The sequence below is a fragment of the Chelonia mydas genome, chromosome 7, assembly GCF_015237465.2.
Source record: "Chelonia mydas isolate rCheMyd1 chromosome 7, rCheMyd1.pri.v2, whole genome shotgun sequence".
Classification (NCBI taxonomy): Eukaryota; Metazoa; Chordata; order Testudines; family Cheloniidae; genus Chelonia; species Chelonia mydas.
The window spans coordinates 91,555,801-91,583,337 of NC_057853.1; the positions used below are offsets into that span (position 1 = coordinate 91,555,801).

Below are 27,537 nucleotides of genomic sequence, written 5' to 3' on the forward strand. Positions count from 1 at the left end.
TCCAGACAGAGAGCAGTGGGAAAAATGGTTCACCTCATGCGACTCTAAGTTAGTTAGTTTTGGCCCAACTGCTAAGTACTGAGGGAGGCGCAACCCCATATAACTCCAGTAGAGAAGCTTCTGCAACGTTCCAAGGTCTGGGGAATACTATGTCACAGAAATTGTGCTCTCATGGTTCCATACCCACTACTCCAGATTTGATGTATTCTATGCTAGTTAGATTCAGACCTTGTGCAGGTAGATTTTATTCCAAGTCAGTGGAGCTGTATTCACTAATATCAGGAATTAATTTTGACTTATTTTTAATCTCAAATTTCTCCTTCCAAAAACAAATATAAATAAATAAATAAAATATTTATTTCTTAAACTATCAGAAACATTAGCAAAAAAGCTCTGAGATATGAGAAGCTGTTTTGTTTTAATTGTTCCAATTTCACTGACCAAAGCATTCAGGTACTGGATAAATAATTAACCTTTGAGAAATATTTTCTTCATCTCTCTCATAATTTGAGATAAGCATAAAAAGAAGCAGTAACTTATGTAGAAAGTTCTACTTATACATTTTCCTGATTTCTGTCTGTATCTTATTTGCTTTTTAGAGATCTTCATGAACATAGGAACAGGAAAATTCATTAAAGAAGATACAAGCATAACACAGGAATATTGCTCAACTCAACTGTAAACAAATCAATAACTTTGGAGATCCGACAAAAAGTCGGACAGACAAACAAGGTAAAAAAATCCTAGGTACTGAATTTTATTTCAGGCTTTCCTTTAAATATCTTCTTTAGGAAATTGAGGACAATTTCTCTACACAGTAGTGAGCTAGAACAGCTTGCTCCACACCCCAATTCTGCAAAGCACTTAAATCCCATGGAGTACTCACATGCTTAAGTACTTAAATCAGGGACCAAAAGAAAGAGTGCTCACCCTCTCCCAAATGATATGTGAAACAAAATCAGAAGTCCCTATAAACATATTTCAAATTTATTTTTTCTTCAACACTTTAAATAATTTAGAAAAAGTAAAATGAAAATATACAGGAAGTGTAAATTATACCAGGAAAATATGACTGAATAATAAATGAGCATAAATATGAAAATGTAATATGGAGTACTACAGGAGAATTACTCATACACACTGGAGAAGATTTTCAAAGTCACAAATGCCAGTTAGTTACCTTTGAAAACTTCTTCCACTTTTTCTGGATATGGATAGAGTTTAAAAAAAAAAGATGAAATTAAAACACTTTCTTTAAACAGGCAGTCACATGGCCTTTTCTCAGTCTTGATATAGTGATCTGACAATAGCAACAATATCCTTTGGAGTAGCAATGATTCCACCACTACTCCATATGGAATGCAGCAACCATTCACATGATCTAGATACACTTGCTGTTCTTTGGTCATATTGTTTACTGAGATTCTCCCCGAATCACAGGTATTCAAAGGGAATGTTAAAATGACAGCCAACTAGTCAAACTGTAAAATCAGGAACCACCTCAAAAATGGAGAATGGATTTGATATCACTATTTACACCCTTGAGATGATTGCCCAGTCACAAAATACTACATCATTTACACGTATTAGTGGCATGAAAATAAACAGGTGTCAAGACGATTAAAAGAGTAATGCTACGATTAATAAAATCAGAGTTAAATTTAAAAGTCAGTTGTAATAAGATTATATAGAATGATTTTAAATGTCATGGCAGCATATGGTTGGCAAAGTGAAGTCAAATACAAAACACTGACATTAGATGCTGGCTGAACTTGATGCCAAAGAAAAGCACTGTAATCTTCCATTCTAAAATACTGTGAAGAAACTCTTTTTATAAACTCCATTACCAAGTGTAGTTTCTGCTTCCAGTTCTATAGCCATGGAACTGCAGAACTCTGAACAGCATAATGTAAAAGTACTTCACAATTAATATTATTTGTTTGGGAAGTGCCATATCATTTCTACAACTTTTTAATGAGTTCATAATAATTGTGGATGAAGGCTTAGAACGATATTTAGTCAACAGAATGTAAGTTAAGACAACCATATATCAATACACAGTATGCAACTGTCATAACATAAATTATAAAGATAGTTATTTATATGTGCAGAAGTAATGTTCAAACATGATAATTTAGATGAAATATTTAGGTATTTTTTTAAAAATACTTAATACAACCCATATGTTTTCACTACAATGATTCTATATCAATCCACACCATGGAACATTATAGCATTAGTCTGAAAATTATAAAAAAAATTGAAACAACAATGTCTCTGCTTCGTTTTTAGAAAGTCCATAAAAATGGATGATTTCTTTTTTTATTCTACCCTTGATTAGAAACTCCTGTGCCAGTTTTTAGACAAAATGAGTTTAAGGATGAGACAAACCCTCCTAAAAAGGAGTGTTCAACATAGCAATATGTTAATTAAGTCTTCCATTCTCTATACTAGTTGGTACCAGTGGACATAATCATAAAATGCATCTTAAATGTTATTCATAATAAAAGCTTGTTTTTGCATAGTAGTTGTGGCTGTATTACATCTTATCTACAAGGTTATCGGTGTTATTTAATCATGTAGTTTGACACCCTCCTCAAGAGCTTTACCAATAAATTGTGTAATAATTTTGTTAAATCAAAACATCAGTTCAGTATATGTTTACATGAAAAAAAATATGAAAAGCTTACCTCATACCATATGGATTTCACAAGATCAGAATTTAATTCCTCACTTAAGGCTTGAATAGTTAGATGTTTTGCGATAATCCTACAATGCTTTAAATCACTCTTGTTTCTCCTCTGCTCCACATAATCCCAAGCAACAGCTCCAATATGCCCTGAAGGTAAAGTCCTAACAATTGCCCTTGTTCCAGTATAAACTGATTTTTTAACCTCCTTATCATTTTTACAAAAACGTCTGATTAATAAAGTGGAACGTTCCTTTTTGTTTCTAAAAAACTCCTCCTCCATCCCTTCTTCGCAGTTATCACTGCAATCTTCAAAATGGCTCAGAAAGGGCTTTGAGGGCATTTTTCCAGTAAAATTACCACCATAAAAGCTGTGACTTGAGCATGCCACTCTAACCTTTCGTGCTGCTCTTTCCACATATAAATATTTGTCCCTTAAAGTGTCACAGTTATCACACAACTGTTGTCCATTTTTATTGTCACAATTATTTGTCAATTCCATTAATTTACAAGTGCAGGCTGTTGAATCACTGGTGTGATCATTACCAACATTTACATGCTGTAAACAGTCACCCAAAATGAAGTTGTTGTGTAGCGTGCACAAAGCTTTTGATATATTTCTTTCACTAGCATAGTGAAAGTGAAACACTGCTACATTATCAGCATCATCTGTGCCACTTTTATTTACCGCTAAATGGTTTCTTAATGACTTCATCTCTACTGAAGGTTCATCCCTCTTCAACTGAATTTCAGCAAACATGGTCCTTTCCCGTGAAGTAGAAATTCCAGTTTCCAAGCATGTGTGTTCTTCTGCTAAAGAATCACATGATTTATGTAACTGGTTATGCGGAACACTGCTCTTGCATTTTTTCTTTATAGTGTTGCAATTCATGTTAAGAAACTCCACTGAACCAGGGATGCATGTGTTTTTCTCCCAGAAGTTTTCATTACTCCTATTATCAGTCATTCCTTCTTCATTTGCCAAAGAGAAAATTTTGGGCAGCGAGCCCTGAAGATGTTCTTCTTTAAGTCTGTGTAAGTACGAGAAAGTATGTGTCGTCTGCCTTCCTTGATTAGCAATGTGTCTTTTTATAACATTGGTGTCCAAAGCATTTTCACTATTTTCAGCTCCAGCTGACTGAGCAGATATCACTTTACCCTGTGCCACAGACACAAGTACAGAAGCTGCCATTTCTTCAGAGGTCATTTTGACAGTTTTTAGATAATGTTCTGTTTTTCCTCACTGATAATCATACTATGATTTCAGTGTATGAAAATTGAGTGCTAAATTATCAGTGCAGACACACTGTGTAAAAACATGTTGAATCCTTTATTACTTTTAAAAGCATATGCACTACTAACTACAAAGCTTTACCAGCTGTGGATCACTGATGTGAACTAAAGATTTTCTTAAAGCAGTTTTTTAATGTGATATTGCCAGTTGACAATTTTCTTTCCACTTTCAGCACTTCTGTCATATGCAGGGTACTATTTGTTTCTACAGTTTGTAGAAAAAGAGCATATTTGAACATATAATCCATCACAAAGATGTATCTCACCATACAACATCCAATTTTAATTAGTTTCCTGCAAGAAAAAGACAATGTATTAAATTCCATGGTATGAAATGCATAGTCATAACAACAAGAAGAAATGGTTAGTATGTAAAAGCTGTTCATAGACTGTTAAGAGGACACAGTCAACTTGATATCTAATTAATTGAAAAAAAAAGTTGAAAACAGTTTCAGGAAGTATATCTGTCTTAGGGGACATCTACACAAGGAGCAGCAGCAAGTCTCAGAGCCTGGGTCAACTAACTGGGGCTTGCAGAGCTCATGCTACAGGGCTAAACACAGCGGTGTGGATGTCTGGGCTTGGGTTTCAGAACCTGGGCTCCAGCCCCGTAGCACAAGCCCTGCAAGCCCAAACCAGTTGACCAGGCTCTAAGACTCACTGCCACAGGCCTTTTTGTTGTATAGGCATCCCCTTAGACTCCCTCCATCAATATTTACGGTTTTACAATCACATTTTCTTATTTTAAAAAAGGTTTTTCTCTACATTATTGTATGAAAACACAAACAGGAAAATGTTACTGTACGGGGTGAAACTGTGAAATTGAACATACATAATATGAACAAAGTGAAAATACTTGGTTTTCTATGATCTCTTTCAGAGTTATTTTAGGGGCTACTTATCACTAAAGTTGGTAAAATATTTTCAGAAAAATTTAATTATTGATGTCCTTTGAAAAATAATTGATTCTTTTAATCAAAATTAAAGAGATAGACACACACAGTAGGGGGAAAAGTTACAACACACAAGTAAAGTGGTCAAGAAAATGATTGCTTATGCCTTAACAGAGGTTTTTTAAAGATTACATGACTATCCTTAATTGCCCTTAAACCTTGCCACTACGCGGGAACGCATTTCTTCTAGTCAAGTGTCTTGTGTCAAGGCTGCTACCACTGGTACAGCAAAGGAGATGGGAGATAAAAGTAAAAAGACAATTGTGCAGGGACTTGATAGCAAGGACAGAGGATTGAACTTGGTATGAAGGAGGAAAAGCCAGAGAAGAAATCTAACGGAACATGACATGGTCAGTGTGACATTGCGCTTCATATTCATTATGTAAATATGCTTATGATATGGACATGACATAACTGAGATGTACTTTATGCAAGATGACTCGTAAGGTATCATTAAAGGTTATGATCATCATTAAAGGTCAGAGATAGTTCCCATTGTGTAGAGCTGTTTGTTTGACCCAGGTCACAACAAAAAAGCTTTCCAGGAAGGGGGAGGGGAGAGGAGATAGAAAAAGAGGGACAATGATAATATGTGGGAGTCCTCACTCTCCCTACAACAACACACCTGAAAACACCTGAGGAACAAAGACTGAACTGTGAGAAGTGATAGTCCCAGGCTAAGATCTTTAGCCTGTGTATAAAAACCTGGGAAAGCCAAGGCAACCTGTGCCTTAAGAATCTGCCAGCCTGTTTAGCACTCAGGGTGAGAATCTGCTAATTTGTATCCTACCTATCTAGTGTGTCAAGCTTAGTTTACATGTTTTGTTTCATTTGCTTAGTAATCTGTTTTGCTCTGTTCGTTATCTCTTAAACCACTTAAATTTTATGAACTATAAAAGGCAGATGTTATTATTAAACCCAGTTTATGCAATTTCTAACAGAGGGGCAAGAAGTCGTGCATCTCTCTTCACACTGAGGAAGAGGGCAAATTTTAAGAGCTTGTGCTGTACAGATATTTCTATACAGTGCAAGACAGTATTACTTTGAGTTTGTCTCCCAAAAGGGGTGGGGGCACGTGAGTGCTGGGGTAGCCTTCTCACACAGAGCTGACTTTAGTCTGTCTGCAGCGGGGTTAGGCCCTACCTCTGTGTGCGTGCTGCAAGAGGCCAGAGAGCCTAATTCAGCAAAGCAGGGAGAGGGAACCCAGGCTGGTTGAGGAGGGGCTCAGTTAAACCCCAGTACATCAGTTGTCATCCCGGACAGGAGAGGGGGGTCCAACCCATCACAGTCAGAACAACAAGCATTTTAGTATGTACATTTTGTACAGATTGGAAGGGTTAATGTGGGTATCAAAGAGGAGGTAGTCAAAAGGGGAAATCATGAGAGCCTGGATGAGAGTTTTTGCAGTAGGGACTGAAAGAAAAAGTGTGAGGTGGGGAGTTCCCTGAGCTGAGGAAAGGGGATCCCAGGTCACTTGCCTCTGCCCAAGTCCCAACCCTTTCTCCTGGAGGGAGGGCAAGAGTTAAACACTTGGAACAAGTATTATATTAAGCAATAAAATACTTATCTTGCTGAGGCAATGCCAGGAGTAAACCCAGGTAAGGATCTCTAGCACAGGTTAAACACTTTCTCCTTGGTGCGACATATATCATACAAATTACAGCCCTCCCATGCTTAGCTAGACAAGCACATGCTCTCTGTTCTGAATCAACTCAAACCCCCTTGCTTCCACAAAACATGTCTAAAAATATGGCCTTTCCTATCCAGCCACAATACAGCTAAAACACCTACTACTGTAATATCTTTCTCTCTGGGTTTGACAAATGCAAACTTGCACACTCATATCAATTCAGAATGTTGCTGCAAAGACCATTTTCCTAGTCAGTCTCTGACCACATCTCCACTCTCTTTGCATCCCCCTTCTCTATCATGCCAAACATAAGCTACTGGTCTTCACTTTAAACCCCTCCCAACTTATTATTATCTTATCTATCATCTCCCATTCACCACTGCGATGTCAACTCTCACTGTGATCACCCCATGAAGCCACACTCTATCCCCATTTATTACATTTTCAAACAAGCTCTTTACTTCTTTCTGCCATGCTGGCCCTCATGTTTGGAAGGAACTCCACATAAACATCCACAAAACTAACACCTTTAAATCCACGAGTAGGACTCCTAGGTATTATAGTAATACAAATAATTAACAACAAGCCTGAGCTCCAGGGAGGTTGGTGGTCTTTGTCAACAATGAGAAAGAATTGGGAGGGTTTGTTAGGAAAAATAAGGAGTTAACTTTTGACAATGCTGAATTTGAGCAGCAATCCAGTAGATATCAGAATGACAACCTAAGATGTGGAACTGAATGGATGAAAAAAAACTCAGGAGCAAACAAATTAAAGTCTCATCAGCATAGAGATATTAACTAAAGCCATGTGGAGCATATAAGATCACCTAAAGCAGGAGTGCTCAACCTATGATCCACCAGGGCATTTCCTAAGGCCGGCAGCGTGCTTCAACACAATATACTAACAGCTGATTCATTAAAGTTTTGTCATCATGTTTACACGATTTTAATTTACACAAGTGTGTAAAAAGACAATACTGTACCTTGATTGATTGATAAAAATCAATACAGGGGACTTTAAATCTTTGGCCCACACAAGGTTGTGCTTAGATTTATGTATCCCTCCTGTGTAATAAGGCTGGGCACCACTGATTTAAAGAAATGACAAAAGGAAACAAAAGGGCCAAAGGATAGATTCCTGTGGAATCGCTATGGCAAGTGGAACAGAGGATGATGACCAGACAAAAGAGACACTTAAGGAATGGCCAGAGAGATAGAAGTAGAACCGAGAGAGGCCAGTCCAGAGGGTAAGGCATTTAAAAAAAAAAAAAAAGGAATTATGATCTAGTGTCCAAGGCAACAGACTAGAAGCCCTGTTATTTAGCAAGGAAAAGATTGCTTGTTAGAACCCCTGGCTTCTTTGCCTTTTTTTAAAAAAAAAAAATTCTAAAATCAGCTGTTTCTCGTCAACCTAACTAATAAAACTAATTACTTTTTAAAATTACCACGTGCAGTTACAGCATTTTAATAAAAGCAAGCTATGTGCTCATTTAATTCTGAAAATCTGCTTACACACTTGACCAATTTTATTATCATTAGAGAATCTTCCCCAAATGAAATTTTTAAATAAAACTAGTTACTTCTACTTCGATCACCTCCCTAAATTTTAGCCAGTTGGGGAATGAATGGATCAGAAAAAGCACACTTCAACGCCCAAAACGCTGCTGGGGGGGGGGGGGGGCGGAAGGGTGCCTCAGCAATAATGTTACACCCCACACCTCTGCCCTCAAGGTGGATTGATTTAAACCACACCATTTTAATTATGATTTAATTCAGCAAGGGGGAAACTGATTTAAAATCAGTTTTAATCTGGTTTTACCTTGGTATTTACTTATTTACCAAAAGAAAGGTTGAACCCCATTCATTGGTAACCACTAAAACATGTTGATTTGCAACTAAATATAGGCCTTTACACTAAATTTGGCACTTGTTTTTGCTAACTAGGAGGATGTGTATAGCTATACACATCTATTTCAGCTATTATACAGCTTATGTTATATTTATTCAGATTCTTAATGTTTACATTTTTTATCTTAGAAAACAGGGAATTATACACAAAACATTTTAATATTTTTTAAAAATGAAACAACCTTAAATGTGCTAGATATATAAGAAAAAAAACAAAGTTTATCAGAACGTTTTGCTTTTAAAACTAACTGATTTACTAAACAAAGGAAGACTTGTAGTTAGTGAATCAAACTGATTGTTTCTGGTCACCATGTCCTTCCAGATTTTAGAATTAGTAGGTCTCATTTTCTCATACCTAGTTTTTATTCATAGATTACAAGAGGACAACAAGCTTTCCTTTTTCAACTCCTAATCTTTTTCTTAACTCTGAATGAACTAGTCATTCAATTGAGCTAATTGACTAAACTGAAATTCATAAAAATAAATATTCTCTCTCCACATGCCACAGAGGTTACTGTTATCAAAAGGTGTTTTAAACAACTCTAATGCAAGGTGCCGACGCGGTGACTTCCACCAGTTCAGTGATTGAAGTTCTTCAAAACCTGGCAAACAAACATGTATTTTTAATTAATTTAAATGTTAATAAATGGTACATTGAGGCCTTAACATAGGTGGTTATATTTTCAAAGTTTAATTTTAAAGAGGTTTAAAAAAATTAATCTGTATTTAATTTAAATTAAAAAATTCCAATTTAAAACAGAAAAAAAATCAGATTTTTTTTTTAAAGTAACTGATTTTTATCTACCCTGACCCATCTTCCTAAACAAACATGAAAACTTTTCTTTGCAACTTTTCCCACATCACACTCAGGGAAAATGCCCACAGGAGTTTCCACTGAACCTTTCCGCATTAATCTCTATAGATTACTACTCTGTGCCTTCAAATCCAGCCCTCCCACTGGTGTTGTTTCTGGTCAAGCACAGGCAAGGAGCCACTGGCATGGGGATCCGCAGTCCCACTTTCATGAGCTGCCAAACCCCCATTTTAAGGGATGATGCAGCTAAAATCCCTCAGATTCAAGTTAATAGACTTTTCTACTTGCATTTTGGCCTTCTTATGGCTTTTAATGTGGAGGACATGATTGGCTTATTATTTTAAACACCCTGTGTTTAAAATCAAAGTATAGGGGGAAAAAAACATCTTTTTAGTTTTGCTTTCTCTAAATACCTTGTTTATATTCTTCCATCTCCTGTTCCGTACTGCACTAGATCTCTTCCAATATAAGAATGATTGTTTAGAGATCAAAATATATATATGTATTACTAATATCCTTCTATTTTTTGGAGGATTTCTTTCATCTATCAAAACACCACAGACTACAGATTCATCTTTCCTGTCTGTGCAAGAAAATTCCAGCCAAACCTAAAAAAAGTAACCCACTGTACCATATTCATAAATATATTCCCTGTAATGCTGCTAAACCGGAAATAAAGAGAAAATGCTATGAACGGTCACTGAGAATAATGTATTTATTGCTTCAGTAACTGATTCTTTCAAAGCAACTAATTTATTTAAGGCAGAAAAGCCTTACAACATTGGTATGCAACTTAATTTTACAGCATTCACTGAAGACCATAAAACTGATCAGTAGATGGTAATTTACACCATTCAAAATGTAAAAACATTGACGTTAACATAGTACCTGTATACCAGGGTACGTAAGAAGCTTCTAAAATAAAATAATATTTTGAAACAGTCTGTAAGCCTGTGGGAATTTTCAATGGTAAACATTTCTCTGGCTAGGTTATATATTGTAGTTAATCCATGCCCACCTAGTTTGGCACTTTGTCCCCCTCTGGTGGTTGCTAGCTCTAGAGATTGATAAGCCTGCTACAGCCCTACCTAAAAGCTGGGATTTTTTAGCTTAAGCAGTGGAGACTCATGCATTAAGATCCATAGGTCCCAGGTTAGATGCCCACTGCTGACGACGCACCCAGGCACATGGGCATTACATGTAGCTTTTGAAGCCACAGACACATGGGGGAATGCTTCACAGGCTGCAGCTGTCCAAGGGCATTATGTCTGACGAGCACAGAGGTGGATAAAATGTCTCCAGGGATACCAGGGGAGCACAATGAGGCAGCAATTGCTAAACCCTTTAAAAAAGTATAACGTGCATTCCTCCACCTAGTGTTTATGGAAAACAAGCACCAGAATGCTAGTTATCACCTCTGCAGAGATATGCAGAAAAGGGCGACTTCCCAGGCCCTCCCTATTTGCATACTTGCACATGAGCAGTCAAAAATGGTGAGTATAGAAACCTTAAAATATATACACACCGCAAATATGCAAACATTTAAATTATCCCAATTAATCTTATTTTGCCAAAAAGCACTCAAAACATTTTTATAATTAATTTTGAATATAAAAGCACATGGGCCAACCTACAAAAGCCTGCACCTTAGTTATAGTCTCACATGGAGATTTTCTAAAGCCACTAAATAGCTAATGAAATACATTAATAACTACACTGGTACATTTCTGACATCATTTAAGCCTCAAATGAAATATGCTCCCTCTACCAATACAGAAAAGTAAAAATGTGGAAAATAGATCCAAAGGTGAATCACTCTGGATCCAAAAGTCAGCCAACAAAAATAAAGTGAATAATTGAGAGAGATAACCTGGCAACTTTCAGCACTCACATTCACAAAATGTTTCAAGTTGTAAAACATAAGACACTGAAACCAATTTAACAAAGTAAATATTTCATCTATATTCACTTACGGCTTAATTACTTGTACAGTGTTTTAAGATTTAAAGTGCCAGCTAGTACTGACTGTTATTTGGTAACTTCATATTTAAATTTAAAAAAAAAATTCTAGAAATAGGTTAAAAAAGAGGCTAGGTAAAAATAGGTATACACCCCTATCAACCTAAGAAAATTCCACAAAAGGTGAGATGGGATCCAGTCTGAATTGTTTATTCAAAACTCCCATTGAAGCCAGTTGGAGTTTTGCTTGGGTAAGACATCAGTACGGACTTCAGTATTGGATGTGTTTTCCATATTAAAGAAAGGCATCTGGAGGAGTGGATGGTTCACAGGATTTGTGATGATACACAGAGCTTTTCACCTCTAGACTAGCAAGAAAAAGCTGAAACTACAGACCTTTTTCTAAAAATAAAGTTATGGAATGACCCTGGCAATGTGCTCCTGGAAGTAAAATATCTAGATTTAATTCCCCATATGAAAAAGGCCCCAGAAATAAGCAGCAAGTTCCATCACCTGGCAATTTCACCACCACCAGGACACCAACAGTGAAAAAGAAATGGTGGGCCTCCTAAGAATCAATGAAAATTAACATAATCCCTTTTAACAGTTGAAGACAAATTATATATTTGGCATAAAATATAACAGTAATGCAGATGTATCATCAGACTGTTTCAATAACAAAATCTCAAAGAATTAAAATAGTTATGCAACTTGTCATAAATTAGGCTAGACAGTTATTTGTAATGGCTATAACAGAATAGAATGAAAATTTAAAATCAACTATTAGATGTTCCAATAATGTGCCAAATGCTGCAGCCCCCTGTAGCCCTTCTCCTCACCATAACTAATCTTGGGGAGCTAAGGATTGAAATCCCCCTGTGCCAGACAGGTCCCCATTTGCTCCCCGACATCCATCCCTTTTTCCATCAGTAAGAGTACAATACTGAGAGGAGAACCTGAAACAATCTCTCACAAACGCAGTAGTCAACGGAAGTTGTTGGTTTCTTTCTAGATCTGAGTTGCAATCATTTAGACCCAGATTTCTAAAGGTATTTAGGTGTTGCTGTGCTCAGTGCTGCAATGCCTGATTTTGGAGCCTAAATCTCATTTTCAAAAGCGATTTAGGCCTTCCAGAGCTAAATCCCAACGGTGCAGCAAGGTCTAAACACCCTTAAAAATCTGCATTTTAAGTCAAAGACCCTTTTTTGTTCAACAGTTGCCTTGAACTTCATGCTCAAAGTGACAACTTCCAATTGATAGTGTAATACTGAATTTTGCCATATTGTTTGTTTCATCTAACTAGATACAAGGTCCTTCTACCATCCGCCATCTCAGTCAAATCCACCAAAATTACTAATCTCCCTCTCCATTCTCTATGGATGTCATGAATAACAGACCCAGGAAAATGCACGTGCCAACAGCAGTTTGGCTGACCAAACATTTTTCACTATTGCACACCTTTTCCCAGTTGCTGAAAGAACTGGCAGTGTTGACTTCATTTAAATAAATCCAGTCGTGAAATTTCAACTTCTCACACAACTGAGTAAAGATCATTGGATGTACTGTTAATTCCCTTGGATTTAAACTGGTGAAGACAACCAGTCCAACTTCATATCAAGATGTCCAGGTAAGTGAGACACTTGATTTTTTTCAGATGCCTCTCCACGCAAAAAGGAAGAGAGCTTCAAAGGGGTTTTACTGTACATTTTCCCTGATTTTTCATAATGAAACCATGACAAAAAACTGTATTGCAATATATATTGTAATGTACATTGTAGACAGTCCTCCCTTTCACCGGATACTGTCATTTCAACATAGCTAGGAAAACTGCCCTGGTCTGAAGATTTATGGGACATGCTAATTACATTGCCGTACTCTTAACCTTCCAATCACCACTGCAATCTTGACTAACAGGATCATCAACAGTGTTCAAAGATTTTGCAGAATCTAGATGTCTCCCTTTGCTTCACTGGAATTACCAACATAATGTAGCACTACCCGGACTTTAGTTGACAAATGAATTTGTGCAATGCAGGCTCATGGATCCTTCTTCCATTCCAACTGCATCAAACTTTGCAGTGAGCATTTGAATTTTGACAGAGACACCAGATCTACACATGCCAGTATAAATCCTAATGCTTTTTTACATTGCATCATAATCTCCATTCTCAGACTGCAGATGTGCTTATGCTTTATCTCACCCAAATCTTCTTTTCCGAGGATCAAACGGAGTTCCTAAAAATACTCTAGACTTCTAAAAGAACACATCTACCTAGAGTTACTATCTACAAAATTTTCAATATTTTATAGAGAAAAGCAACAACATGGAAGACAAACCTGTACTTATACCATTGCTTCCACTGATAATCCAGAGATTCTGTAGTTCTGAAGATCCCCTGGTCACTTCAAATACACTACCTGGAATGGAGGGTGAATGCGGAGGTGGGTTTTTTTTAAGTGGCATCTACTGTATAGATGCTTGAGGAATGGATTTAGATTGCCTGAATTTATTATTATTCTTCAGGTTTATCATCTCCAGCATTTTCCCCCTCCATGACTTGATGAATTATCTCCTGATGGAATTCCTGACTCATCCATTTTGTTTGCTCCCAACCAGAAAACTCTAAGACCTAACTGACCACACATGCCAAGCAATATAGTTGTTGGGGACCATTTTAACCCATCTACAAAAGGTCATAAGAACATAAGAATGGCCATACTGGGTCAGACCAAAGGTCCATCCAGCTCAGTATCCTGTCTACCGACAGTGGCCAATGCCAGGTGCCCCAGAGGGAATGAACCTAACAGATAATGATCTGGTGATCTCTCTCCTGCCATCCATCTCCACCCTCTGACAAACAGAGGCTAGGGACACCATTCCTTACTCATCCTGGCTCATAGCCATTAATGGACTTAACCTCCATGAATTTATCCAGTTCTCTTTTAAACCCTGTTATAGTCCTAGCCTTCACAACCTCCTCAGGCAAGGAGTTCCAGAGCTTGACTGTGCGCTGAGTGAAGAAGAACCTCCTTTTATTTGTTTTAAACCTGCTACCCATTAATTTCATTTGGTGGCCCCTAGTTCTTATATTATGGGAACAAGAAAATAACTTTTCCTTTTCACTTTCTCCACACCACTCATGATTTTATATACCTCTATCATATCCTCCCTTAGTCTCCTCTTTTCCAAGCTGAAAAGTCCTAGCCTCTTTAATCTCTCCTCATCTGGGACCCACATTCCAAACCCCTAATCATTTTAGTTGCCCTTTTCTGAACCTTTTCTAATGCCACTATATCTTTTTTGAGATGAGGGGACCACATCTGTATGCAGTATTCAAGATGTGGGCACACCATGGGTTTATATAAGGGCAATAAGATATTCTCTGTCTTATTCTCTATCCCTTTTTTGATGATTCCTAACATCCCGTTTGCTTTTTTGACTGCCGCTGCACACTGCATGGACGTCTTCAGAGAACTATCCACGATGACTCCAAGATCTTTCTCCTGATTAGTTGTAGCTAAATTAGCCCCCATCATATTGTATGTATAGTTGGGGTTATTTTTTCCAATGTGCATTACTTTACATTTATCCACATTAAATTTCATTTGCCATTTTGTTGCCCAACCACTTACTTTTGTGAGATCTTTTTGAAGTTCTTCACAGTCTGCTTTGGTCTTAACTATCTTGAACAGTTTAGTATCATCTGCAAACATTGCCACCTCACTGTTTACCCCTTTCTCGAGATCATTTATGAATAAGTTGAAAAGGATTGGTCCTCGGATTGACCCTTGGAGAACACCACCAGTTACCACTCTGCATTCTGAAAATTTACCATTTATTCCTACTCTTTGTTCCCTGACTTTTAACCAGTTCTCAATCCATGAAAGGATCTTCCGTCTTATCCCATTACAACTTAATTTACTTAAGAGCCTTTGGTGAGGGACCTTGTCAAAGGCTTTCTGGAAATCTAAGTACACTATGTCCACTGGCTCCTTGTCCACATGTTTGTTGACCCCCTCAAAGAACTCTAATATATTAGCAAGACATGATCTCTCTTTAAAGAAACCATGTTGACTCTTGTGCAACAATTTATGTTCTTCTATGTGTCTGACAATTTTATTCTTTACTATTGTTTCAACTAATTTGCCCGGTACTGACGTTAGACTTACCGGTCTGTAATTACCAGGATCACCTCTAGAGCCCTTCTTAAATATTGGCGTTACATTAGCTATCTTCCAGTCACTGAGTACAGTAGCTGATTTAAAGGACAGGTTACAAACCATAGTTAATAGTTCCGCAATTTCACATTTGAGTTTTTTCAGAACTCTTGGGTGAATGCCATCTGGTCCCAGTGACTTGTTACTGTTAAGTTTCTCAATTAATTCCAAAACCACCTCTAGTGATACTTCAATATGTCTTTTGCCCCCACTGCTCCCCTTGGAAGGTTGTTCCAGAACTTCACTCCTCTGATGGTTAGAAACCTTTGTCTAATTTCAAGTCTAAACTTCCTGGTGGCCAGTTTATATCCATTTGTTCTTGTGTCCACAGTGGTACTGAGCTTAAATAATTCCTCTCCCTCCCTGGTATTTATTCCTCTGATATATTTATACAGAGCAATCACATCTCCCCTCAGCCTTCTTTTGGTTAGGCTAAACAAGCCGAGCTCTTTGAGTCTCCTTTCATAAGACAGGTTTTCCATTCATTGGATCATCCTAGTAGCCCTTCTCTGTACCTGTTCCAGTTTGAATTCATCCTTCTTAAACATGGGAGACCAGAACTGCACACAATATTCCAGAAGAGGTCTCACCAGTGCCTTGTATAACGGTACTAACACGTCCTTATCTGTACTGGAAATAGTTTTTTTCATGGCGATATCACATTGGCAGCTCATAGTCATCCTGTGGTCAACAATATTCCAAGGTCCTTCTCCTCCTCTGTTACTTCCAAGTGATGCGTCCCCAGCTTATAACAAAATTTTTTGTTATTAATCCTTAAATGCATGACCTTGCACTTTTCACTATTAAATTTCATCCTATTACTATTACTCCAGTTTACAAGGTCATCCAGATCTTCCTATAGGATATCCCGGTCCTTCTCTGTATTGGCAATACCTCCAAGCTTTGTGTCATCCGCAAACTTTATTAGCACATTCCCACTTTTTGTGCCAAGGTCAGTAATAAAAAGATTAAATAAGATTGGTCCCAAACTGATCCCTGAGGAACTCCACTAGTAACCTCCTTCCAGTCTGACAGTTCACCTTTCAGTGTGACCCGTTGTAGTCTCCCCTTTAACCAGTTCCTTATCCACCTTTCAATTTTCATGTTGATCCCCATCTTTTCCAATTTAGCTAATAATTCCCCATGTGGAACCGTATCAAATGCCTTACTGAAATCAAGGTAAATTAGATCCACTGCGTTTCCTTTGTCTAAAAAAATCTGTTACCTTCTCAAAGAAGGTGATCAGGTTGGTTTGGCACGATCTACCTTCTGTAAAACCATGTTGTATTTTGTCCCAATTACCAATGGCCTCAATGTCCTTAACTACTTTCTCCTTCAACATTTTTTCCAAGACCTTGCATACTACAGATGTCAAACTACCACTTTTTCCCCCCGCTTTCTTAAAAAAAAAGAACTATGTTAGCAATTCTCCAGTCATATGGTACTACCCCTGAGTTTACAGATTCATTAAAATTTCTTGCCAATGGGCTTGCAATTTCATGTGCCAGTTCCTTTAATATTCTTGGATGAAGATTATCTGGGCCCCCCGATTTAGTCCCATTAAGCTGTTCGAGTTTGGCTTCTACCTTGGATGTGGTAATATCTACCTCCATATCCTCATTCCCATTTGTCATCCTACCATTATCCCTAAGCTCCGCATTAGCTTCATTAAAGACAGAGGCAAAGTATTTGTTTAGAATATTGGGCCATGCCTAGATTATCTTTAACCTCCACTCCATCCTCAGTGTTTAGCGGTCCCACTTCTTTCTTTGTTTTCTTCTTATTTACATCACTATAGAACCTTTTACTATTGGTTTTAATTCCTTTTGCAAGGTCCAACTCTACATGGCTTTTGGCCTGTCTGACTTTATCCCTACATGTTCTGATCTCAATAAGGTACCTTTCCTTACTAATCCCTCCCATCTTCCACACCTTGTAGGCTTTCTGCTTTTTCTTAATCACCTCTCTGAGATGCTTGCTCATCCAGCTTGGTCTACAACTCCGGCCTATGAATTTTTTCCCCTTTCTTGGGATGCAGAATTCTGATAAAAAGAAAAGGAGTACTTGTGGCACCTTAGAGACTAACCAATTTATATGAGCATTTTCCACTCCATACGGCTAAATGCAGTGCCTTGCATAATGACAGGTTTCAGAGTAACAGCCGTGTTAGTCTGTATTCGCAAAAAGAAAAGGAGTTAAATTGGTTAGTCTCTAAGGTGCCACAAGTACTCCTTTTCTTTTTGCGATTACAGACTAACACGGCTGTTACTCTGAAAAGAATTCTGATAGTTTCTGCAACCTTGACTTGAAGTAATTTCAGGCCTCCTCCACCTTTAGATCCACAAGTTCTTCAGTCCAATCCACTTCCTTAACTAATTTCCTTAATTTTTTAAAGTTATCCCTTTTGAAATCAAAAACTCTTGTCACAGATATATTTTTGTTTATCCTTCCATTTAGTTTTAACTGAATTAGCTCATGATCGCTCGAACCAAGGTTGTCCCTTACAACCACTTCTTCTATGAGGTCCTCATTACTCACCAAAACCAAATCTAAAATGGCATCCCCTCTTGTTGGTTCAGCAACTACTTGGTGAAGGAATCCATCAGCTATTGCACCCAGGAAAATCTGAGCCCTATTACTATTACTAGCACTTGTCCTCCAGTCTATATCTGGGAAGTTAAAGTCTCCCATGATCACACAATTCCCGTTAGTATTTACTTCATTAAAAACATTAAAGAGGTCTCTATCCATATCCAAATAGAATCCCAACAGTCTACAACACACCCCAAGCACAATCCCAGGGGAGGCTCTAGTAGCTTTCTTCCCCAATGTGATTTTTGCTCAGACAGATTCTGTCTTATCCATTCCATCACTTCTTATTTCTTTAATCTACCTCATCATTGATATACAATGCTACTCCACCACCTTTGCCTTTATTTCTGTCTTTCCTAAACAGCACATACCCTTCAATACCTGTACTCCAGTCATGACTACTATTCCACCATGTTTCTGTTATCCCAAAAATATCTGGTTTCACTTCCTGCACCAGTAGGTCTAGTTCCTCCATTTTGTTACCTAAGCTCCTCGCATTAGTGTACAAACATCTTAATTTTTGCTGTTTCACTTCGCTCACATTCTTTACCCAGTTGGGCACAGACATTCCACAACCAGTATCACCTATTAGACTGGTATCTACACTAACCTTCCTGCTTATGTCCATTCTCCTACCCACAGCTGTATCCCTTCTTACTTTGTTTTCTTCCCTCTCAATGTTAAAATCCGGCATGGAGATTACCTGGACATCTCCCAACCATCTCCCCCAAATTCCTAGTTTAAAGCTTTCTTAATCAGTTTTGCCAGCTTCCATTCTAGAAGTCTATTTCCCTCCCTACTCAGGTGAAGTCCATCCTGAGAGAACAGTCCTCTGTTCACGAATGCTTCCCAGTAGCCATACATCCCAAAGCCCTCCTTATAGCACCACTGCCTGAGCCATCTGTTGATCATCATAATCTTGTCACACCTTTGTTGCTTTTCTCTAGGAACAGGAAGAATCCCACTGAAGATCACCTGAACCTCGATTTCCTTAAGCATCTTCCCCAGCCTGGCATAGTCTCCCTTGATACGTTCCAGCGAGAATCTAGCTGTATCATTTGTTCCCTCGGATCTTTTCTTCCATCAGCTCTATCAGGCGGCACTTCATACAGACGAAACTCTTTTCAGGTATCCCCTCCAGGATCATGTACATGCCGCAGCTTCCACATTCAGTCATCTTTGTTGTGTCATCCATTACTTGGATCACTACTCCCGCTGCCTCGGTATCGGTCATGGCCTTCGCACCTAAGTCCTGTTAGTCTTCTCCTCCAACATAATACCTTCTCCTTCAACAGAACTCCCACTCAAACTTCCCTGTTTACAGCTCTGTCTGCTGGCTCCTGTGCTGCTGCAGCTGTCTTTTAGGATAGGCTCCAGAAAGATGGATCTGAGCCACACAGAACAAATTTACAGTTAAGCAGTTACTCTATTGTTCCAATCCATCCCTCTGAAATTAGTGGAATCTACACTACCTACAAAAGAAACTGACTCCGTTGCAGTTTAAACATAAAAGAAACAACAAAAGTAACCCACTGTGACTACAGGGAAGACTTTAAAAAAAAATTAAAAGAAAAACTACATTAAATGAAAAAATGGTGAAGCAACATGACTAGACTATATAGTATCATTGAAAAGTTGCAAGAATAAAATTGAATTGTAAACTTAAATAGTGTTGGATAACATGGCTAGAGAAACAAGAAGAAAATGTATCAATACAGTGCACAAGTGATATGAGGAACCTAAAGGGGGCAGGGGGGAAATGAACACTACATAATAAGGAAGGAAAACCAAACTAATGAGGATGCTGAAACAACTACAATACTTACTTATCCTCAGTCTTCTTTTAATAATAAAATGTATGAAGACCTTAAAGTTAACTCTTAGAAACTGGCAACAGGATGAGAGAGGATTTATGATAGTTGAGAAACAGAGTAGGAAAGTAACTTCTCAGCCCTCCCCAAACTCCCGTTGCCAGAAACCTTCATCCTTCGCTTATGATCCTGATGTGATTTGCCATATGCTATTGACTGTAAAGCTAATAGTAAGTGTTCATCATAAAATACAGAGTTGATTAATATTATATTTGATCATTCTGTTGTTTCCTCCTTACATCATATGCCATAAGTCTGCTGAACTAAAAGCAGTGAGCATTATCAAATGGTTAGAATGCAAGACTGGTAGTCAGGAGACCATTCCCATGGTGCTGCTGATTTACTGGGTGACCTCAGATGAGTCAATTGGGCCCAAATTTCAAAGAAAATTCCATAGATGTCCAGTACAGTATGAAGGCATTTTGGCTTAATACTTTTAGAAGTGCCCTCTAATTCTGTGTGTGTCAGTTCTTGAGTGCCCAACTTAAGACACTTTAACCTCTCTGTACTTTAAGTTTTATTCTTCCCAGATTTGGAGGAGAAAATTGATGTTGTGAGCCTTGACAAATAGTTAAGTAATTCGAGTTCCCCAGACAAATGGTACTGTACTGTAGAAGTACAAATATTAGGATAAAAAGAACATAGTTTACATTAGAAATGTATTAAATTATACCTGTTTTAAACATTATTTGAGGAGTGTCATGTCAAAATAAAGAGTATAGCATGTATTTTAGAGTTAAAACTTTAAAACAGATGTAATTGCTAATGGAGCAATAAAATCCATTATTTTGTCTGTGGACCCAGAGTCCTCCAAGGAAATGCTATAAGTCCACATTATTGTAGTACCCAGGAGCCCCAGTTGTAGACCAGGCTCCCCCTATGCTTGACACTGTAGAAATACGGGGGAGGGGGGTGTGTGTGGCAGACAGTTCCTGACCCAAAGAGCCAATCTAAGTAAAAGACAAGAGACTTTGGCTATAGATACATGGTGGAGTACAAGGAAACATTGAGAACATATTGGTCAGCATGATAGAACGTGGTCTCAGTACACTGGTAGCCTAACCATTGTTAGGTATTTGTGTAGGTATCACAGTAAAGGAGAGTTTTAGGGAGAGACTTGAAGGGTGATAATGAGTTAGTTCTGTGGATATTTACAGGGAGTTTCTCCCAAACATGAGGGGAAGCATGAAGGTGCTTGTTTGAAAGTGAGGACAACTGACAGTAAACTAAATGAGCTTTTTAAGAGTGTGTATGAATGAGGGTTGGAGGGGAAAGAGTAGGAGTCTGCAGATGTATAGAGCATAAGGATGGAAGCAAAGATTTACTAGATTTCATTTTCATTATAAGGTTCACCATAAATGGTCACTCGAATATTTCATTCTCTACCAACAACTGAAGGCTTTGACTCCCATTTTCCTGGTGTATTCAGGATTTTTGGAGCCTGGTCAAAAGAAAGTTTTTGCACAGTCAATACTTCAAAAATCAAGTTCAATTAGTTTCCTTCAGCTTGGTTTTTAAATGAACTTGGACAAATGAACAAAACAAGGGACACTTGTTCAGGCAAAGATTTTGTTTTGTTTTGTTTTTTAAACGGACTCAAAAAGAGAAGGCTTTTCCAGCTAGCATTATCCTTTTTCCTCTAAGGAGAATCTGGCTCCTAACACCAGTTAATACCACTCCCTAGAGTACCTCCTTCTAATAGTGTGCTGGGGATCAGTTAAAACATTACTCCTACATAAACTGTGGTCTTTCCTCTGGAAAACCAATTTTTTTCAGTTTGAATAAATGTGCTTAAAAGATAAAAAAAGGCACTACTGAGCTGAGAGACCAGTAGCTGTTTTAATGTCCCTTATCTACCAAAACTAGAAATTATGGACATGATTTTGAAATTGAATCCATCCAGGAGTCTAATGCTATACAACCATCGGAAAGTTGGGAATTGCCCACTTCATTTCAGACTTGTTTTTAGGTGCTGCTATCTTGAGAACTATGAGAATTACAATCAATGCAGAACACAAACTGCAAGTTCAGAATCCCAGTTCTTAAATGGTATATAGTGTTCATCTCTAACCAGTTAGGCAATGCTCTGAAAACTCTCATCATATTGCCAGTCTCACAAAATTTTGTGTTTTTCTTAAAGCCCCAGCTCCTGGAGTCATGTAATTGCTGAGAATTTCAACTTATATTAAAAAAAATTATGTTTTAGCCCTCATAGTTGTGGTAACACTTGGATAACATGACCTGTAAAGATTCAGGAACCTTAGGGTAAAGACCCCCAAATTATTATTTTTAACACAACCTAATGATGTTAGATGGCATATCAAGTGACTTTTGAACCCTGGGGGAGCTAGTAACACTGTTTTTGTTATAAAAAAAATTGTCTGATGACATGTTAGAACTGAAGTTGAGAGGGGGAGCCAGACAGTAATCATAACAAACTGATTTAAATTGAGGATGTCATTTACTTCATTATGAGGAATAGAAGCAGCCAAATGAGGGACTTTTGGACCCACAGACATTCCAGTCAAAACTGTAGAATGTTCTGACTTTCTCTGCTCTTCACTGATTGGCTGTTTGCGCCAATCCTCCTGCTCCCTCAGTCACCTCACCACAGTTTCACTTCCATTCCTGCTTTGTCCCCCTCACCTCCCTTCCCTTCCTAATCTCCTAAGTAAACCCACACACTCCAAAATAAATGCGGAACTAACAGGAAGTTTGCTGCCATCATATTGTTCACTCTGCTTGTGTGCTGTACTTCTTCCCCCACCCTCTCTGTCTATCTTGTCTATTTATTTTAGGCAATATTGTCTCAATGCCTTCCTTGTACTCCCCAATCTGTTGTCTCTAGCCTTATACTTTGATTGTGAGCTCTTTGGGGCAAAGATTGTCTTTTTGTTCTCTGTTTGTACAACACCAAGAACAACAGGGCCCTGGTCCATAACTGGGGCTCTTAGGTACCATGATAAGGCAAATTGTTTAAATTAGGCAAAAAAATATTTTTCCACAACCATTTTTAAAAGTTATATCTTTCCCACAGAAAAGAAAGAAAAGCTATTTGCATCCCACACTGCTGCTGACATCTAACCAGTTCCTGATTCCACACCCAAGAGGACTCGCAAGAACATACTGAAGTAATGTAAATAGATTTTATCTTTTCCCTAATCCAATATTTTCCTCTAACTTCCTTGGGCTACTATAGTTCCTTTTGAGCACAGAAAAAGGAAGTCCTTAAGACAGCAGCAGCTTGAGTCTCAAAGGGCCTTCCAGTTTTACCAGGAAAGGGAACCACAACAGAGGGAAAAGAACTATATTTTAAATGTACATAGTTTAATTTTTTAAATATATATTTCACTTAATTTTTAAAAACTTTATTTTTAAAGTACCTTTAAAGTCCAATAGACAACTTGCCACTGCTAGAAAAATTTTGCCCGGTCAGTGCAAATAGTTTCAGGACCCATAAAAATGCTCTCTCTCTGAAATAAACCTTAAAAACCACCACAAATAAGCAACAGCAAATCTAATCTAAATAATCAAATATTTTACATTCAATAACAAATACCCAAGCTACAGTCACTATATGGCAAAACTGACAGATAAAACTGGATTTTAGATGTTAATAGCATTCTGCCATGAAATCTGTACATACTTCACTCTCAGACGTAATAAAAACTCGGTTGTGGGCTGTCAAGGCTGATTCCCCACTCTGGCACTTCGAATGCAGAAGGTAGGGAGCTGCAAGGATTCCAAAAATTAATACTGGCCACTCCAGGCTTGTATTAAACTCCCAAGATTACAGCTTCTCTCTGACCTTGAATGGGTAGATGCTGCCACCACCCAAGTGCAAAAAAAATCCTTTGCACCCAGGAAGGCACACTTGGGAACTCCTCCCTGTGGGGTACCCTCAATCCCTTTCACCCTCCCCCCGGGAAGAGCTGAGAAAGAAAACAAAGGAAATCAACTGTTGCCACCATCTAATTAAACAACATGTGCACAGCCTCTTAGGACACAAAAAACCAATCCCGTTCTTAAAAAGGTAAATTTTATTAAAAACAAAGAGAAAATACATCTGGAACTTAGGCTATTGCTAGATTTAAAAAGAGCAAATATAATAATTAAGCCTCAGGAATGGTTAGTATGTGAGGTGCCTGGTGGATAAGTAGTCTTTGGTTTGCATATGTATTCAGACAGCCTTCTGTTGATTTCACCAGCTCAGCTGATAGGCAACTTCTTCAGGTGGCTCATTGGTCTGCAGGGGTTCAAAAATTAGAACAAAAGACTTTTTGTAGGACTGATAGGGACATTGAAAGAAGCCCTGAAAACAGACACATTACTGTTTCCAAGGTCATTCAGTCACCCTTCATGGCAGTGAAATTAAAAGTACAATCACACAACTGATTTTCTGTTGTATTTTGTGGCACATATTGCCTGCTACAACATCAGTTGCTCTTTTTTAGAATCTAACCTCTATGTAACAGCAAACAGGATTTGACATTATGGGCAGAAGAGGGAAACTGGGAAAAGTCCAAAGCAAAAACACAAGAGAGGAATCAGATATTGAACTAGTTACTGGTTGTACAGTGACCTTGTTTTTGAGCAATGTATATTAGCAAATCCCTCCTTCAGCCAGATCTGCATAGTGCAAATAGATGACTGTGATAGGAAAGAACTGGACAAAATGTTTTGCCACCCAGAGCATACAGAAATGCATATGAATTTTGGAACTCTGCCAAATGTTCTGCTAAACAAAAGAACTGCACCCCAACACTACAATTAATTTTATGAGTGTTATTTGTATTTCTAAGTATTAGAAATTATATTTTGTAAGCACATACACTCATGTGGTATGCTGAAGTCTTACTTCTCTGAAACCTGACACATGATTAACTGCCTTCTAAAAACTGTATTAAGAAAACAAGATGTATATGACTGATTGTATATTGTGAGGCTATATAGCAATTATAAAAAGGAATAAGATACTTAATTCTGAGTTGCGTAACTTGAAACATATATTGTTCAGTGACAGACACTAATATGGTGACAGGTGCTTTATAAATGCATACAACAAAAAAAGGCCCTATAAGCCTACCTTGTATATTTAAATGATACATGCTAATTAGAGTGAAAATATATCTTTTAAAAGGCATAGCCCTGGGATACTGGTATTATTATACAAGTGAGACAAGAGATCCAATTTTTCTACATCCAGGCTGTATGTGTGCTGAATGGCCAACAAGATTTAAGTAGAACTTCTTTAGACATCACCTAATTATTGCAGAGTACACTATTACATGAAACTAGAACTGAAACAGACCTCCAATCAAAACCCATTATAATACCTACATTTTGAGAGCTCATTAACCTAAAAACAATCCTGGTATAAGCCTCTGCCTGAAACCTTGCCTGAGAGTGCAACAACCACCAGGGAAATTGTGAGATTTCCCATTCATGTTATGGATTAATTGTGTGCATCTAAAAGCTTTTCTCTTAATATGTGACTAGTTGGCCTCACTGGGGTTCTACACTGTATGTACTTTTTAATACAAATTATACATAATCATTTCTAAAGCTCCTGTTTTCACCTCCTCTTCCAGCTGCTTCATGTGAAGGGAAGCAAGACTACAGACACTGCTATGACATGACCACATGCAGAGGGAAGGTAGCTACGCAGGGTACTCCCCCTTCTGCATATCCACTACAAAAGAATTGTGCAGACTGCGGGGGGGAGGGAGGGGAGAGGGACTTGGATGGGAGCTGCACTATGCAGTAGACTCTCTCCCAGAACTCCAAAGGAGCCACATGGAGCAATATATTTGCTCCAAGAATCATGGAAGAACCACTGGGGGTGGGTAGGACTTCAAACAAACAATCTTGTTTGCTCTTTGACCCTTTACCACCCAAGATGGTCACAGAACAACCTTGGATGAGCAACCTGTGAACCTCCTGGCCTGATCAAGTAATAGGCATGACTGGTAAGAGCCAGAGGGGAATGCAGAGGGGCTCAGCTGGCCAATAATCTGCAGAATTGGAGTTTTGGATACATGCAGATTCCCTGCTTTTATTGCTTACCTTACACCTGCACCTCTTTTGGTTCCATACACTAAAAGAGATGAGATTATAAGGACCTGCAACTTTTACAGGGCCAGGGAATGTTTGTATTAGTTAGTTCCCACCCACATAATTTTGAGAAGAAGGGAGCTATATCGACATACAGCAGGTATCTAGTTTATTTGAAAAAAGTCACCAGAACATGAAGTTTATTAGTAAAATGTATAAATATTAAACAATTTTAGAAGTACAAATATTAAAATATCACTGTCCACTAAATGAAGCATCCTACAGAACACATTTATTTTAATATACTCATATGAACTGAACAATTCATTATCTTAATCTGGTTATAAATATATGAGAAAATGAAAATTAGCAAAGGAAGGCAAAGAAGCAAAATATGCTCTTAAATTTTAGCTTGGATACTAAAAACATGAAACGATTTTCTCCCCTTCGTTTTCATAAGCAGGCAGGATCCAAAACAAGCAGAACCAAGCCAGAGAAATTAAAGGGTGAGACCTGACATCATGGAAACAGGTTTCAGAGTGGTAGCCATGTTAGTCTGTATCAGCAAAAAGAACAAGGAGTACTTGTGGCACCATAGAGACGAACAAATGTATTTGGGCATATGCTCCTCTGGCATGTACATTGGCCAAACCGGACAGTCTCTACACAAAAGAATAAATGGACACAAATCAGACATCTAGAATTATAACATTCAAAAACCAGTTGGAGAACACTTCAACCTCCTTCAATTACAGACCTAAAAGTCGCAATACTCCAAAAAAAAAAAAAAAAAAAAAAATTCAAAAACAGACTCCAAAATGAGAAACTGCAGAATTGGAATTAATTTGCAAACTGAATAAAGACCTCCAATCAAAACCCATTAAATTAGGCTTGAATAAATAACTTTGATACACTCCATCTAATAAGAGATCTACTAAGCCCACAATGCACATTTCATCTCCTCTACAGTGTTTTTCTGACTTCTTCTTAACTGACACGGCTGGTTAAGAAAAAGTTGGTCATGTCCCCAGATAGCATTAAATTAGGCTTGAATAAAGGCTGGGAGTGGATGGGTCATTACACAAAGTAAAAACTATTTCCCCATGCTAATTTTTCCCCTACTGTTACTCACACTTTCTAGTAAACTGTTGGAAATGGGCCATCCTGATCATCACTACAAAAGTTTTTTTTCCTCCTGCTGATAATAGCCCACCTTAATTGATTACTCTCATTAAAGTTATTATGGCAACACCCATTTTTCATGTTCTCTATGTTCCTACTGTATTTCCACTGCATGCATCCAATGAAGTGGGTTTTAGCCCACGAAAGCTTATGCCCAAATAAATTTGTTAGTCTCTAAGGTGCCACAAGTACTCCTCGTTCTTTTGACATCATAGAAGTTTCTCAACTGGAGCTCCACAAGTTTGTTCCTTCATGGGAATTTGGAGGCACTGTAGATGAAGTAGATTCACGGCGCAGTTACTCTACACAGCATGATTCCCTCCACAACCCACTGATTTCCAAGTGGAAATTCAATCAGGTGTTAATGCTGCTTGA

The 27,537-nt window shown here is 38.0% G+C and overlaps 1 protein-coding gene across 2 annotated transcripts in view; it reads right to left on the minus strand.

Moving 5' to 3' along the window:
- The window catches only part of PLCE1 (phospholipase C epsilon 1), a 329,298-nt gene that overhangs the window by 293,795 nt on the left and 7,966 nt on the right, over positions 1–27,537 (minus strand). For both annotated transcript variants that reach the window (XM_043550715.1, XM_027821849.3), the window contains exon 2: positions 2,691–4,276. In XM_043550715.1, coding sequence (XP_043406650.1) covers positions 2,691–3,896 — 1,206 coding nt within the window. In that variant the 5' untranslated portion in view covers positions 3,897–4,276. The remainder of the gene's footprint in view (positions 1–2,690; positions 4,277–27,537) is intronic.